Below are 16,051 nucleotides of genomic sequence, written 5' to 3' on the forward strand. Positions count from 1 at the left end.
CACTGCCAATCAAACCACAACTCACAATGAATGTAAGAGGCATCCTGATTTCAAAGATGTGGAAAACACTGTGCATTTTTGAATTGATGAAATATGATAATGATAATTATTGTTATTGTTGTTGTTTTCTGTATATGCTCTCCATAAGGGCAGGAGTTTTTGTAGGTTTGATTTACCTCTATAGGCCCACTGCCTACAACAGGGCCCAGCACATGAGAAAAAATTAAACAGCTGCTGCATGAGTGAATAAAAATTAATTTGTACAAGGCATAATGTTTATATGTGGTACAGCTGGGATTCAAGCTCAGGTCTTTGATTCTAAAGATTGTGCTCTTTTTATAGTCCATTCTTTGGGATATAGTCTATTGCCAAGATCCTCATCTTATTTTTACTCAATCCTCCTCTTTCACTAAAGTCAGATATGGGAATAATAACATATAGCTAACACTTTTTACCATGCCTAGGACTGTTCTAAGCACATTGCATGCATTAAGGTATCTAATCTTCACCACACCACCATATGGTAGGTGCTATTGTCATAAACATTTATGAGGAAACTAAGGCACAGAGAGGTAAAGTGTCTGACCCAAGGTCTCATTAGTTCTACCTGTTTGGAGTAAATAGTTATGTATGTTCTTTCTTCCAACCTCACTTCGACTGGCAATAGCTTTCTATGTCTTATCATATTTGGTAAATTCAGGGTCTCTAGATGATTTCTAGTGTTGCATTGTTCACATTCCCTATTGAAAGAGAAAACTTCTATTTGAAGCTAATATCTTAACACCTGGAAAATGAAAAATGCGGTCATTTCCAAACTAAAACTTGAAATCTTTCCTTGGAAATTCTGGTTTTAATTCTTGTTTATATTATAATTTCTAAATTAGATCTGAATATAATGAACCCTATGTGAAACCAGTGTCTATGAGTAGACACTTAAATGTGATTAGGGCTTTGTATACACTTTCATTTAGAAGGCACTCACATTTGCTCTTCATGGTAACTTTTCAGAAGCTCTCAGAAAAGGCATTCTTTACATTTAAAGATGAGAAAATTGACATCAAAGAAGTTAAAGTATCCTCTTAAAATTACATGGGTAGGGAATGGTCAAGCCAGAATGTTTCTAAATCCTAGTCCAGTTCCTCACATTGAACTAGACAGCCATTGGCAGGGTTAGTACTGACCTGACGTAATTAAGTCAAGTGCAGCAGGAACTCCAATAAGTCTGGGGAGAAGCTGGGTTCCTCTTGCACCAGGAAGGATTCCTAGTGTGACTTCTGGGAAGCCAACTTGAGCCTATCGAAGATTGAAGGCATAAACGTCATTAGAATGAGATGATATATTCAGAGTCAAGGCAAGCATTCCCCTAGGTTTCTCACACCCTCAAAAACATTGCTGCATAGAATTCAGTGAGAGTTTCTACAGAGGAAATTAGTGCACACCCTCTCCTTTAATTAATAGCATAAATAGAGCTGTGCCATCCCTAAGTCTTCATGTTGAAACACATTTCCAGGTTCGTACACAATTCTTCTCTAACTCTATTATGACCTGTCTCAGCTAACACAAATAATAGTCTCCAGAAACAGTTTTATGGAACCCTGAAAGAGCCAAGCAGTCAAGAAATTAAAAAGACAATTTACAGAATGGGAAAAAATATTTGCTAATAATATATGTGGAATATATAAAGAACTTTTACAACTCAATAATAAAAAGACAAATGATCCAATTCAAATGGGCAAAGCATCTGAATAGACATTACTCCAAAGAGATACAAATGGCCAATAAGCACATGAAAAGATGCTCAATATCATTAGCCATCAGGGAAATGCAAATCAAAACTACAAGATACCATTTCATACCCACTATGATGGCTATAATAAAAAAGACAGATAATAACAAGTTTTAGAGAGTATGTGGAGCATACAAAACCCTCATATATTGCTGGTGGGAATGTAAAATGATGCAGTCTCTTTGGAACACAATTTGGCAGTTTCTCAAAGGTTAACCATAGAGTTACCATACAACCCAGCAATTCCACACCTCAATATATACCCAAAAGAAATGAAAACATGCCCACAAAAAACACTTGTGCAAAACTTTTCATAGCATCATTGTTCATAAATCCAAGAAAGAAGAAACAATCCAAATGTCCATCAAGTAATGAATGAATAAAGAAAATGTGGTATATCCATAAAAAGAAATATTCAGCCATGGAAAGGAATAAAATACTAATGACATGTTACAACACAGGTGAACCTTGAAAACATAATGGTAAGTGGAAAAAACCAGACACAAAAGACAACATATTGTATGTTTTCATTTATATGAAGTGTCTAGGATAGGCAAATCCATACAGACAGAAAGTAGATTAGTAATTGCTAGGACTGGGGGAGAGGGAAATGATGGGTGTGAAGTTTCTTTTGAGGGTGATGAAATATTGTAAAATCAACTGTGGTAATGATTGCATAACTCTGTGAATATACTAATATATCGCTGGACTGTACACTTTAAATGAATGAATTATATGGTATATGAATTATACCTCAGTGAAGCTATTATAAAAAGAGAAAGAAAGAAAGAAAGAAAGAAAGAAAGAAAGAAAGAAAGAAAGAAAGAAAGAAAGAAAGAAAGAAAGAAAAAGAAAAAGAAAGAAAGAAAGAAAAAGAAAGAAAGAAAGAAAGAAAGAAAGAAAGAAAGAAAGAAAGAAAGAAAGAAAGAAAGAAAGAAAGAAAGAAAGAAAAAGAAAAAGAAAGAAAGAAAGGAAGGGAGGAAGAAAGGAAGAAAGTCAGGCAGCAACCTCAGTCCAGATGAGAGGGTGAGCTTGAGACCTTAATCACATGCCTCTCTTGGCCTTAAAAGTGGCCAAAGCTCTGTTAGTCATTTTCCAGGTATAAGGATGGGAGGAGGAGGGTACTTAAATACAGACTGCCATTTACCCAAACCGTGATGCCAACAGCTCCAAAATACCTGGAATGTTTGAGCCTGTCTCACTTGAGGCTTTCCTAGCAGTTGATCACCATTTTTCCCACCAGTGGTCATCCCTATCCCTTGACTTACTATTGCTTATAACTTAGATCTGCACTCAGTGTGCAGAAGGTCATGGTATGAGGAACACAGAAAAAGGAACACTTAGGATATGTGTCTTTATTTATAAGTTTTATAAAAAATTAAAACAACATAGTGAAATGGTTAAATAAATTATGATAAATCTATAAGATGAAAAATTATGCAACCATTTTAAATGATATTTTTAAGGAATATTTCCAATAAGATTGACAGCAAATTTCTCATCAGAAACCATGGAGAGGGCTTCCCTCGTGGCACAGTGGTTAAGAATCCACCTGTCAATGCAGGAGACACAGGTTCAAGCCCTGGTCCAGGAAGATCCCACATGCCACAAAGCAACAAAGCCCATGCGCCATAACTACTGAGTCTGCACTCTAGAGCCTGCTAGCCATGACTACTGAGCCCACATGCCACAGCTACCGAACCCCATGCACCTAGAGCCCGTGCTCTGCAACAAGAGAAGCCACCACAATAAGAAGCCTGCTCACCACAAGGAAGAGTAGACCCCACTCACCACAACTAGAAAAAGCCCACACCCAGCAACGAAGACCCAACACAGCCAAAAACAAATAAAGTAATTAATTAATTAAAAAAAAAAAAAGAAACCAGGGAGACCAGTGTCAGTGGGATGACATGTTCAAAGTACTGAAAGAAAAGTACTGTCAACCAAGAATTCTACATCCAGCAAAACTAGTCTTTAAAAATGAAGGCAAATTGGGACTTCCCTGGTGGTGCAGTTGTTAAGAATCTGCCTGCCAATGCAGGGGACACAGGTTCGAGCCCTGGTCCGGGAAGATCCCACATGTCACGGAGCAATTAAGCCCGTGCACCACAACTACTGAGCCTACACTCTAGAGCCTGCGAGCCACAACTACTAACACCCGTGAGCCTAGAGTCCATGCTCCACAACAAGAGAAGCCACCGCAATGAGAAGCCCGTGCACCACAGTGAAGAGTAGCCCCTGCTCACCGCAACTAGAGAAAGCCCACATGCAGCAATGAAGACCCAACACAGCCCAAAATAAATAAATAAATAAATAAAAATTTATTTTAAAAATGAAGGCAAATTAAGACATTTTCAGATAAATAAAAATTGAATTTGTTGCTAGCAGATCTGCCCTACAAGAAATCCTTCAGGATGAAATGAAAAGACACTAGACAGTAACTCAAATCCCCATGAAGGAATAACGAACACTGTTAAAGGGTAACTACACAGGTAAATATAAAAGACAGTATTAATGTAATTTTTTGTTTGCAATTCCTCTTTTTTCTTACCTGATTTAAAAGACCACTACATTAAGCAATAATTATATATTTATGTTGATGGGCATGAAATGTATAATGATATGATTTGTGACAATAACAGCATAAAGGGGGTGTGTAACAGAACTATGTGGGAGCAAATTTTTTACATACTATTGAAATTAAGTTGGTATTAATCTGAACTAGCTTGTCAGAAATTAAGACGTTAGTCTCCAGGGCAACCACCACTAAGAAAATAACTCAAAAATATACAGTGAAAGAAACAATAAGAGAATTAAAAGTGTACTAGAACTTATCCATTTAATACAAACAAAAGCATTAATGGAGGAATTGAGGAATGAAAAAATATAAGACGTAGAAAACAAACAGCAAAATGGCAAAAGTCCTTCCTTATCAGTAATTATGTTAAATGTAAATGGTAGAGATTGGTAGAATGGATAAAGAATATTTAACAATAATTTAAATACGGTATTAGTATAAAAATAGAGTACAGGTGAAATACAATAAAATTCCAAATGTAGTTTTTAAAAAAATAAAAAAGATTGCAAAGAAAAAAAAAAGTAAGAAAAAAAATTACACAGGAAAAAGACAAGGAAGAAAAAAAATAAAATGTTAATAGTGGTTATTTCTGAACTGTGAGTTTATGGTGACTTCAGTTTTACATCTTTATACTTTCCTGTATTTTAAAGTCTATTACAATGATGAATATTATCTTTATTATTAGAAAAATATATTACTTATAAAAATATTACTATTATAAAACTGGTATCACAAACCTCAATCTATATGTCTAATAACCCAAATTAAATCTATTTCCAGAAATAAATGGATTTACTAGTTGTGCGCTGTTTCCAATAGGAACTTGTCTTCTTAGGTACTAAAAATTATGAGACCACAAAACTGAAATGTTTGAGATAGGAAACAAAAATTTAAATAAATATGCACACTCAGGGGTGATAGTCAAAATATTTAATACCTCATACTGCATGAGCATGGCTCAGTGAAATCTGATGTGGGCCATAGTACTAGAGCAAGGTCCTGGGGGTCCTGCACAGGAGTTCCCCTTTAGCTAGTGGGTCATGGGAAGGTCCAAAGGCTAGGGTTAGGGGAAGTGATGGGACAGTCACAGGCTCAGGGTAGTAGCTCTTTATCAACTAGAATGGACATATTTCAACATTTCAACAACCAGTAACACTGTACTCGCACATAACAGCTGAACACCAGTGCTAGAAAAACCTAAGAGTTGTGAACCAGTAAGCTAACCATTCAAAATGATCACGTCTGATGCTTATGACTACATTTAGAGCTTGCTCTAAAGAAAAGCTCCCTACATCAAACCCCATATGGATCCCCTCTGTTACCTCTGCATGGGCAATCCTATAGTGACAGCCCAGGGCCAGCTCCAGTCCCCCTCCTAAAGCCACCCTTTGGATAGCTGCCACCACAGGCTTCTTGTTTCTCTGTATTTCATCTACTACACTTCCCAGTGTCAAGTCAAAGGTCATATCAGCACTGAAGCCACGGATATCAGCACCTAAGAACACAAAGACAAGGAAAAAAGAGAGTTGAGGAAGACTTGGGCTTTGCTATAGAACAATAAGTTACCAGATTACACTTAAGGAATCTCAGACCTCTTTGGACCCATGAAACACTTTATCCTTTGGTTGCAGACACAGTAAAGGAACAAGTAGCCTGGAAAATGTAGAGAGATATGAGAGAAAATCCTCAAATCTTTATCAGAAGTCCTGTAATCTAAAATCTGTCTTTCCATATGATAGTAGTAACTCTACTTTTAGAAAAATTTGAAAGCTCAGAAAAGGGAAGCAAAGATTCTAAGATTGAGTCAGCCATTCCCATTTTTTGCATGATACTGCTCACCAACTCTATTCACAGCAATTTAGACCCATATCTTTGTTAAGGGCACCAGTCATTACAATATAAAACCTCAGGGTAAAATGCAGACATATTTGTGAGTTATATGTTAATCAATCAGCTTAGAATTACATTTCTGTGATAGACTTTTTTGTGATCAATAAAAGTAACAACATTTACTGCTTTTCCTAATTATAAAAATAATATGCATTATAGAAATTTTGAAAAATACACCAAATTATAAAGGACAAAAATATTACTCCAAATATCACCACACAGAGATAACAATGTAATATTTTGGTGAATTTTTAGTTTTTTCCCAACACATGTATGTAAATTGCTGTGTGACCTTGAGTAAGTTATTTAACCATTTTGTTTCAATACCTATCTTAAATGACTGATGTGACAATTAAATGAATGTTTACTGTCATATATATTTTTTAACAATATTGAGAACACTCTGTAAAGTCATTTTTTATATTTTCCTTTTTTCACATAACATTATACATAGTAGTGAGCTTTTCCCCTATAGCATTATATGTTCTTTGAAAATATTAAGCCTGGTACAAGTTAAAAAGTTACATTAATTATTTCATGTTCAGCCTTTCTTTTTTTTTTTTTTTTTTTGCTACCTGCTCCTCATCTAGCATCCATCCAGGGATTATGCTTTTTTTCTCACCAATCCATCATATTTCACACTCTACTGTTATTATTTATTTTTATTTTTTTAGATTCCTTTTGGTTCTAGAGAAACAAGGTGAACTTCAGTCTGAATGTCACGTCTATTATTCCTGTAACTTCAGGTTAAACTAATTTTTCAAGTAACAGAAGCAATTAACATTTGTTGGATAAAAACTATACATCAGGCACTGGGCTAAGTAGTTTCATATATTGTCTCATTTAATTTACTTAACATCTAAGTTAAATAGTCTATTAACAATTTCCATTTTACAGGTTTAAGTTTAAGGCTTTGAGATGTTAAGTGACTAGTTCGGACATGATTCTGTAACTGGTCGAATAAGGATTTGAGCTCAGGCAGTTTGACTATACAGCTCACATTCTTAAATGTTATACTACATTCTTCTACTTGCAGCAAAAGGTTAGTATGATCATCCCAATTTTATAGAAACCAAGGCACAGACAAGAGTATAGTGATTTCACTTTTTAACTGTTTATCTCTGGCACATAGAAATGCAATTAATTTTTGGATACTGATTTTACATCCAGCAAAATTCCTAAATTCTATTATTAATTCTAATAATTTTCTGATAGATTTATTTTTTACAAATACTCATGTCTTCTGAATAATGATGTTTCTGTTTCTTCCTTCCCAGTCCTTATACCTTATTTCTTCCTCTAGGCTGGCCAGGGCCTAGAATATAATGTCAAATACAAATGGTGATAGCAGCCAGCCTTGTCTTATTCCTTTCTGAAAAGGAAAGCATTCAATTTACCATTTTGTTTGATGCTTGCTGTAGGTTTTTAAAAATAGATACATTTTGCCTGATGAAGACATTTTCTTTCTATATTTAGTTTACTACGAATTTTAATCTTTAATGCATGCTAAACGTTACCAAGTGTTTTTTTCTGAATCTCTTGAAATAATCACATGATTTTCCTCCTTTAATCTTTTAATAGGATGAATTACATTGATTTCTCATGTTTAATCAATCTGGTATTTCTGGGATGAAAGTGATATATCATGCTTTTTATATATCATTAGATTCAGTTTTATTATATACTGTTTCAGAGTTTTGTTTTGTTTTGTTTTGTTTTAAGATGTTAGCTATGAGTTGTTTTTTTTTTTTTTTTTTATTTACTTATTTATTTATTTATTTTTGGCTGTGTTGGGTCTTCGTTTCTGTGCGAGGGCTTTCTCCAGTTGCGGCAAGTGGGGGCCACTCTTCATCGCGGTGCGCGGGCCTCTCACCATCGTGGCCTCTCTTGTTGCGGAGCACAGGCTCCAGACGCGCAGGCTCAGTAGTTGTGGCTCACAGGCCCAGCCGCTCCGCGGCATGTGGGATCCTCCCAGACCAGGGCTCGAACCTGTGTCCCCTGCATTAGCAGGCAGACTCCCAACCACTGCGCCACCAGGGAAGCCCTGTTTCAGAGTTTTATATCTAGGTTTACAAATAAAATTGGCCTTTAATTTTGCTTTTTCATACTGTCCTTGGCAGGTTTTGTTATCAAGGTTATGATAGCCTCACAAGATGAGTTGGGAAGTGTACTGGATAGAACGGTGTCCACCCAGAGCCTGTGAATGTGATCTTATTTGGAAATAGGGTCTTTGCAGATATAATCAGGTAAAGAAGAGGTCATACTGGATCAGTGTGGGTCTATATAAGATCAGGGAAATTTGGACACAGAGGAGAAAGCCACAGGAAGACAGAGGCAGAGATAGGGATAATGCAGCAACAAGCCAAGGAATGCCAAGGATTGCCAGCAACCACAGAAGCTAGAAGAGGCAAGGAAGGATTCTTCCCTAGAGGCTTTGGAGAAAGAATGGCCTTGCAGATATCTTGATTTTGTACTTTTAGCCTCTGGAACTCTGAGAGAATAAACTTCTGTTGTTTTAAGCCACCCAGTTTGTGCTCACTTGTTATGGCAGCCCCAGGAAACTAATATAGAAAGTGTTCCCTCTTATTTTTATTCTCTGAAATGTTTGTGTAAAATTAGAATAATATTTTCCTTGACTTTTCAGTTAGAGGTTACCAATGAAGTCATCTGGGACTTGAATTTACTTTGTGAGATTTTTGATTACTGACTCAATTTCTTTAATGGTTTTCTGTTTCTTCTTGAGTCAATTTTGTAAGCTCTGTTTTTCTACTTGTTCATATTATCTTTTTTAATGGCTAGAGCATCTTCAGTGATATCCCTTTTGTCATTCTTTATATGTATTGTTTGTACCGTCTCTTTTTTTTTCTTGATAAGCCTCTCCGAAGCTTTATCAATTTTATTAGTATTTTCAAAGAACTTCTGATATTATTGTTCTCTTGATTCACATTCGTATTCTATTTTAGTAATTTCCCCTCTATCATTTCCTTCCTTCTACTTCATTTGGATCTATTTTACTGTTTGTTTTGTCAGTTCCTTAATATAGATGCTTACCACAATATGTTTCAGTGTTTTTTCTTTTCTGATATATACCTTTAAGGCCATACATTTCCTGCTAAGCTTTGCTTTAACTGTATCCCTCAAGTTTTATATATTGTTTTTACTATCAGTCAGTTAAAAATATTTTCTAAATTGCATTATGATTTCTGCTTTGACTCAAAGTTTATTAAGAAATGAATTTATTTTCCAAACACATGAGAATCTCTAGTTATATTTTAGTTATTGGTTTCTAGCTTGATTGCACTGTTGTCAGAGAACACATTCTAAATGAAATTTATTGAGATAAGCTTTCACAGTCCAGTAGCTGATCAACTTTTGTAAATGTTGCAGATTGGAGAAGAATACATATTTTCCGATTGCTGGGCACATTGTTCTATCTAATTCCATTAAGTCAAGTCTGACAATCCCTAATGCTTTTCCAGGACAATTATTTTTGCTGCCTCTGAACTCTAACTACATTCTCTCCTACCTCCTTTTTTACAAAGAAATATCAGTTCTGATTTTTCATAACTCTGATCCCTCACTCCATGCCTCAAAGTCACCATCTTGAGCTCCCAACCTTAAGTTTTCAAACAGTTGAGTAAGCTATTTAATAGCTGGTTAATGTTTGGCCTATTATTTAATTTCTCTTAGGCTTAGCCTTCTCATCTGTAAATGGAAATTGTAGGATTTACTGAGGATTAAAATATAAAGTATGTAAAAATATTACTATTTTCATTGTTAATAAGTAAATAAGCTACACAGTACTGGCACATAGCAGGTAAGCTAAATGGTAATTATTGTAATGATTAATGTGTTCATATTTATTCATTGTTATGACTTCAACATCTATTTCTTCTCAGGTTACCACTGATATACATTAAATTCCTCTGGCCAAAAAAAAAAAAAAAAAAGAAGAAGAAGAAGAAAAAAAAAATTCCTCTGGCTACAGTAAGAATACATGGGCCTTCATATCCATGTGACTTTTGTCAAAGGGTATAATTTGGGAAAAGAAGAAAAGGTGCCACAAATACCAGTGAATAAATCACCATTTCAGATGCTTTTGCTGTATTTTGTCACTATTTTGCATCTTCACAGGATAACCCAATAAAGAGTGCATGGTCACTGAGATGGGTGACTATCAGAAGAAAAATGAACTCCATTGCAGGACTCTGTGTGAAATAAAAAATAACATTTATCGAACATGTTCTGCATGCAAGCACTGCTCTAGGGGCTTTCAGGTGTGTTATCTCATTTACTCTCACAAAAACCTGTTAAGATATAAATGTTATGGTATCTATTTTATAAATAGAGAAATTGAGGTTCAGGAGATTTAAGGGACTTGCCCAAGCTCACATAGGATGGTGACATATGCAGAGCAGATATGTACCAGCAGGTGTATACTAGCAGCTATAATAGCCATCAAGCCTGGAATTAAATGTCCTCCAAAGGCCCAATCCAATATAAAAGAGAGTAAGGTCAGCATCTTCTCTGGGTCTCTCCTGTGACTCTTGTCTCTTTCTCCACAATGTTTCTCATTCCCGTTCAACTCCCATATTCATTACCCACACTATAGTATTACCCACAGGGACAGATAATGCAGCATTGATCTCAGTCTGTGGCAGGATTTCAGAGAGAGTGGGAGAGGGTTAGACACTGGTTACCTGCAGAGAAGATGCCATCTGCTCCACAAATCACAATGGCTTTTACTGTATGGTCTGTTAGAGCTTTCTGCAGACCCTCTTTTATTCCACGGAGAACAGTCTGACTAAAAGGGAAAAAAATTACATGAAGCATGAGTCAGAATCAAATTTCTACCATCTCAGAGGTTTGTTTTTCCTTTCCTAACAATGAAAAATTAAACACAAGATGTATAAAAATCCTAGATACTTATCATTAAACTTCCACTAATTTAGCAAATAATATATGTGTCTACTGTAAATTAAGCACTGAGCTGATTAAACATATAAACTTTAGAAAAAAAAAGTGTTTTCCTACATTTTGCTGTAACTTTGACCACTTAGAATCAGCACTATCAATTTAAAAATATTATATACATATCCTATGTACAGTGAGGGTTTACAACATCCTAGGGAGAACAAAATGTACACAACACAATATCACACTAAGATGAGTGCTGTAATAAAGGTACAAAGAAAGTGACGTGGAACTTCTGAGAGGAAAGAAAGTCTTTTTTTTTTAAAATAAATTTATTTATTATTTATTTATTTACTTATTTTTGGCTGTGTTGGATCTTCGTTGCTGAGCGTGGGCTTTCTCTAGTTGTGGTGAGCGGGGGCTACTCTTTGTTGTGGTGCACGGGGTTCTCATTGCGGTGGCTTCTCTTGTTGCAGAGCACAGGCTCTAGGCACACGGGCTTCAGTAGTTGTGCGCATGGGCTCAGTAGTTGTGGCTCACAGGCTCTAGAGCGCAGGCTCAGTAGTTGTGGCGCATGGGCTTAGTTGCTCCGCAGCATGTGGGATCTTCCCGGACCAGGGATTGAGCCCGTGTCCCCTGCATTGGCAGGCAGATTCTTAACCACTGCGTCACCAGGGAAGTCCCAAGAAAGTCTTTTCAATTTGTCATATTGGCATAATATAAGAAAACTGAAATTGTCTAAAAATGACAGTCTAAGCGATGTGGCAGGGGCTGCAAGTTACCCCCAAATATCCCTCCATCCCGACATTCTTCGAAGTATTAAACATCTGGTTTTTAGCTGGATACATGGCTGCCCAAAATAAAGACTATATTTCCCAGCAGTAAGGTCAGCCCGAGGCATTAATTTCTGGCCAATGGGATGGAAACGGATTTGGTACATGCAACTTTTGGGAATAGTCCTCAAAGGATTGGGTATGCTTTTTGCTTTTTCTTTCCTCCCTACTCCTGGCAGGAATGCAGATATGATGGCTAGATTCAGAGCAGCCATTATGGATCAAGAGGTGGAAGCTGTTTATTGAGGATGGCGGAGCAAAAGATAGACAGAATTGGGATCACTGATGATTGTGGAGCAGCCATACCAGCCATTCCAGGACACTGCTGTGAGAGACATCAACTTTTTCTTATTTAATCCACCATTATTTTGAGTTTTCTGTCACTAGCAGCCAAGCCTAATCCTAACTAATTTAGGAGGTAAAGGCAAGGTCTGGGAAAGAAAGGGCATGTAGTAGACTTTGCCACGTTTCAGTCATCCACAGAGGAGATAGTTAAAGCCAAGATTGAATGAGTCTGCCAAAGAAAAAGAAGAGAGAGCTGAGGGTAGATCTAGACGATCTAAGATGTGGGAGAGGCTCAGCAGAGTGATTCAGTACCAAGGGAGCCCAAAGTCACAGAGACCAAGAGAGGAGAATTTGCCATGAAGCAGAGGATCAACAAGTGCCAAGGGATGATAAAGGAGGAGAACTGGGAAGAGTGGTGAGGAATTGCTTAAAGGAAAAACGATAGAACCAGAGTCCAATCGGTTTTGCCTTAGAATTCTAAGTATTTGGGGAACATTTTATACAGAGTGAAAAAAAATCTTAAAACAAACAACAACAACAAATGTCCATAAAGCCAGATTGTTCAGACCAGCAACTATGAGTTAAAACCTCAGGGAATAAAGGAGATACTTGCCCTTGTTTATGGCAATTCCCTTTTACCTAGTTACTTTTCACCATTTAACCCAGATGAAATCAAACAAAACCTCTTGCCTTCAACTAGTTAATTACAAACCAAATCTGCTAATGGAAAACTGATTCTGAACCATCCATACTATTGAGAAGTCCAAAAGGCACATATTTCCTTCTGGGTAAACGATGACTGGAAATGAGCCCAATCTGTGCCACTGAGGAGACAAGGCTGGCTTTTCCCATTTCAACCAACCCCTACTCTTTTATTTCTTATGTTCTTGCTAATTTTGCAAAAATCAAACACAGGAAAAAAAGAAAAATGAAAATGGCTGTAGTAGGTATAGCTTTACTAGATTCTAGCTGAGTGAAAAGGACAACAACTTCGTAGCAATGTCAAGGTCACAGTGGTTAAGAAATTATTTTCTCCCCTTAATATTGTCAGGCATGGAGAAATGGAGTCTAAAGGTAATACTTCATGAGTGATGACCAAAGATCTTTAGCTTCTGTCACTATAGGAAGTCTTTCTTGTGACAATTTTAAAGCCAGGGGGTCATCGAATCAAGTCGTGGCTTGTGAGCAGCATTCTTCAAACAAAGAAATAGAAAAGAAAATATATCAAACAAAACAAATAAGTTTTGTTTCACGAAACTTTGTTTTCAGTTATGTATTTGTATGTGTGTGTGTCCTAGGTTGCTATGTAAAACATGGATTCCTGTGTGGATTATAATTTTAAAAAGTGTGAAAGCCATTGTTCTGGGAGATGGGCCTAGTAATCAGACATGTCCTACACTTGTAAAGAGGGTTGGCATTCACCTGAATAGAAGGAAACCTGGCTGGCTAAAGGAAACAAGGAAAGATTTGAACTATTTGTTTGGGCCCAAAAATATTCAAATAAGAATCTCTCACTTAGCTAGGAAGAAATAATTTCCTACATAAAATTAGAAATAGGAAGGGAAAAAGGAAGGAAGGGAAGAAGAAAAGTGTAAAGCAAAAAAAAAAAAAAAAAAAAAATTGGGAACCTGTTAAACTTGATGAATGTGCTGAGACACACACCTCTACCTAAATATAGGTTCAGAAGAAGGTAGATGGGAAAGGGCAAGAAAGCATTTATTCCCAAGTGGAGAAAATCTTGATGCAGCTGTAATGAATCCTGAGCAGCGGGGCCTGCTGGTAGGGGCTTGTAACAGGCCTTCTGACTAATAGTAATAATGATAGCTAACATCTGCTAAGTGCCAGTTTATAATCTCTAACGCATTTAAACCTCACAACAACTTGATGAGGTAGATACATTTCTCCTGCAAGGGTGGGTAGGGGGCAGGTTAAATAACAGAAACATTTTAAGTAGTTATGGTAAAATATTCCTAGTTATAGGTAGTAGACTGTGGAACCTTTTTCCCCAAGTTCTAGATGGGCACAGTTTCCCATTATGAACAGAGGTTAAGGCAGAGTCCTAATATTTAGTAATTCTAATAGGAATACAGTCAAGTTCAAAACTGATATGTAATCATATTACTCATGTTTTTCTTCATCAAAGCCAAAATAATAAATATTTTGCTTTTTTCTGAGAGTGGCAAGTAAGTGGACATTATCATCCTTGAATGATTTTATTTCTGAATTTTTTATATTTTTAAATGCAAAATTTTATATTAAAATAATTATATTAGTGCTAATGATAAAATCGAATCTGATGATAGTAGGACAAAAATTCAGTTAAAATTAGTATGTCTTCTCATTACAGTCTCTTTTAGCTCCAGCATCATATGATAAGGATTTTCACCAAAAGTCTTTCTCTTTATGCTTTATATGTTCTCCGTAAATTATCATTTCTTCTAATCCTACTCCCTGTGGATGGGTGGCTCTTTCCTAGGCTGATGTATCACTATACTTTTTTCAGAGATATAAAAGAACCAAACTTATATAACGTCATTAACTTTCAGAAGAGCAGCGTTAATCTCACTTTTAAAAGTAATGCTTTTACAAGTTTAACAAGGAAGGTACTCCACAGTAGTTCTTCAGAAAATGCTATTTAATAGGCTCATTCTGACATGGGCTTAACCCGACATGGATCTTCCACGGAAGCACTAAGACCTTGAGGTTTAGAACAGACCAAGAGATATACCTTTGCATATCTGGGCCAGGACACAATTCTCTTTTACTCACTGTGTTGGCATTAAAGGGGATCTATATTTTTAGCAGTGTGAAGCCAGTTTATTGTTGGATTCCTAAAACTTTTAGTCACACATTATAAGGGTGGCCTGGACTCGAGGTTGGGAAGTGAAGAATCAAGGTCCAGCCAGCATTGCATTAAGACCTTTGGAATAGAAAGTACGCCTGAGAAGTCAAGGCTGCAAGCAAGCAGAAGAGTCCAGCACCAAGTGAGCACGGACAGACCCGATCCGTCCCAGCTCCCCCGCTTCGTAGCCATCTGTCTGCCTCTCAGCCTCGGTTTCCTTACCAGTGAGAGAGTTCTCTGCAAACAGGAACTGAGCTAACCAATGTAAAAGGCCCTGGCATATGCCCAGGTTTAATCCGTGTCAGTGTCTCTCTCCGTTTAAACCAGCAGGGGAGAGTGAAAGCCTCCACTGCAGGCAGGCGGCTAAGACCCTGCTCGCTGTCCCCGGGCTGAAGGCGGCCGAGCCCGTTACCTGAGCGCGTTGACAGGCGGGTTTCGTAGGCGGATCAGCGCCAGGCAGTTCTGCAGCCGCGTAAACTCAGCCATGTTTCCTCAGTCGCCGAGGTCGCCTCAGCTCTTGGCCCCAGGGAGATATCACTTTCACTGGGCGCTGGGCCGGCCCCGTGAGGAGGGGCGCCCGCTGGGCCAATGTGAGCTCGGCACCGCCTCCCGCCCCCCGGGCCGCTCCCGGGCACCGACGCCCATCATCCATCCCAGACCTCCTCCTTCCCCGGACCACAGCCCCGCGCTCTGCAGAGCCCTGTCGTCTCTTCCTCTTTGTTGGCTTTTGTCCTGCTCCCATCACAAAGTAGATCAGGGAGGACGATGGAAAATGAGAGGAATTGCCAGCAAGTCGAGATTTGCAAACCGTTGGCCCAGAGGGGCTGGCTTCTCTGGACAAGTTCTAGGTTCCCTAAGTTGGTGGAGCTGTGTCCTCATCACAGTTTTCATCTTCACGATCCTTCTTAACAGGGACAGATATC

The 16,051-nt window shown here is 37.5% G+C and overlaps 1 protein-coding gene across 2 annotated transcripts in view; it reads right to left on the reverse strand.

Moving 5' to 3' along the window:
• Positions 1-15,650, reverse strand: part of EHHADH (enoyl-CoA hydratase and 3-hydroxyacyl CoA dehydrogenase) — a 55,993-nt gene extending 40,343 nt beyond the window's left edge. Inside the window, exons 1-5 of one of the 2 annotated variants that reach the window (XM_068546390.1) lie at positions 15,541-15,622; positions 11,524-11,804; positions 10,955-11,058; positions 5,687-5,859; positions 1,182-1,293 (exon numbers count right to left, since the gene is read on the reverse strand). In XM_068546390.1, coding sequence (XP_068402491.1) covers positions 1,182-1,293; positions 5,687-5,859; positions 10,955-11,058; positions 11,524-11,621 — 487 coding nt within the window. In that variant the 5' untranslated portion in view covers positions 11,622-11,804; positions 15,541-15,622. Of the gene's footprint in view, positions 1-1,181; positions 1,294-5,686; positions 5,860-10,954; positions 11,059-11,523; positions 11,805-15,540 lie in introns of both variants that reach the window. The other variant, XM_068546391.1, reaches the window with a different exon arrangement.
• Positions 15,651-16,051: the final 401 nt, after the last annotated feature.

Source organism: Eschrichtius robustus, chromosome 6 (genome assembly GCF_028021215.1).
Source record: "Eschrichtius robustus isolate mEscRob2 chromosome 6, mEscRob2.pri, whole genome shotgun sequence".
NCBI lineage: Eukaryota > Metazoa > Chordata > Mammalia > Artiodactyla > Eschrichtiidae > Eschrichtius > Eschrichtius robustus.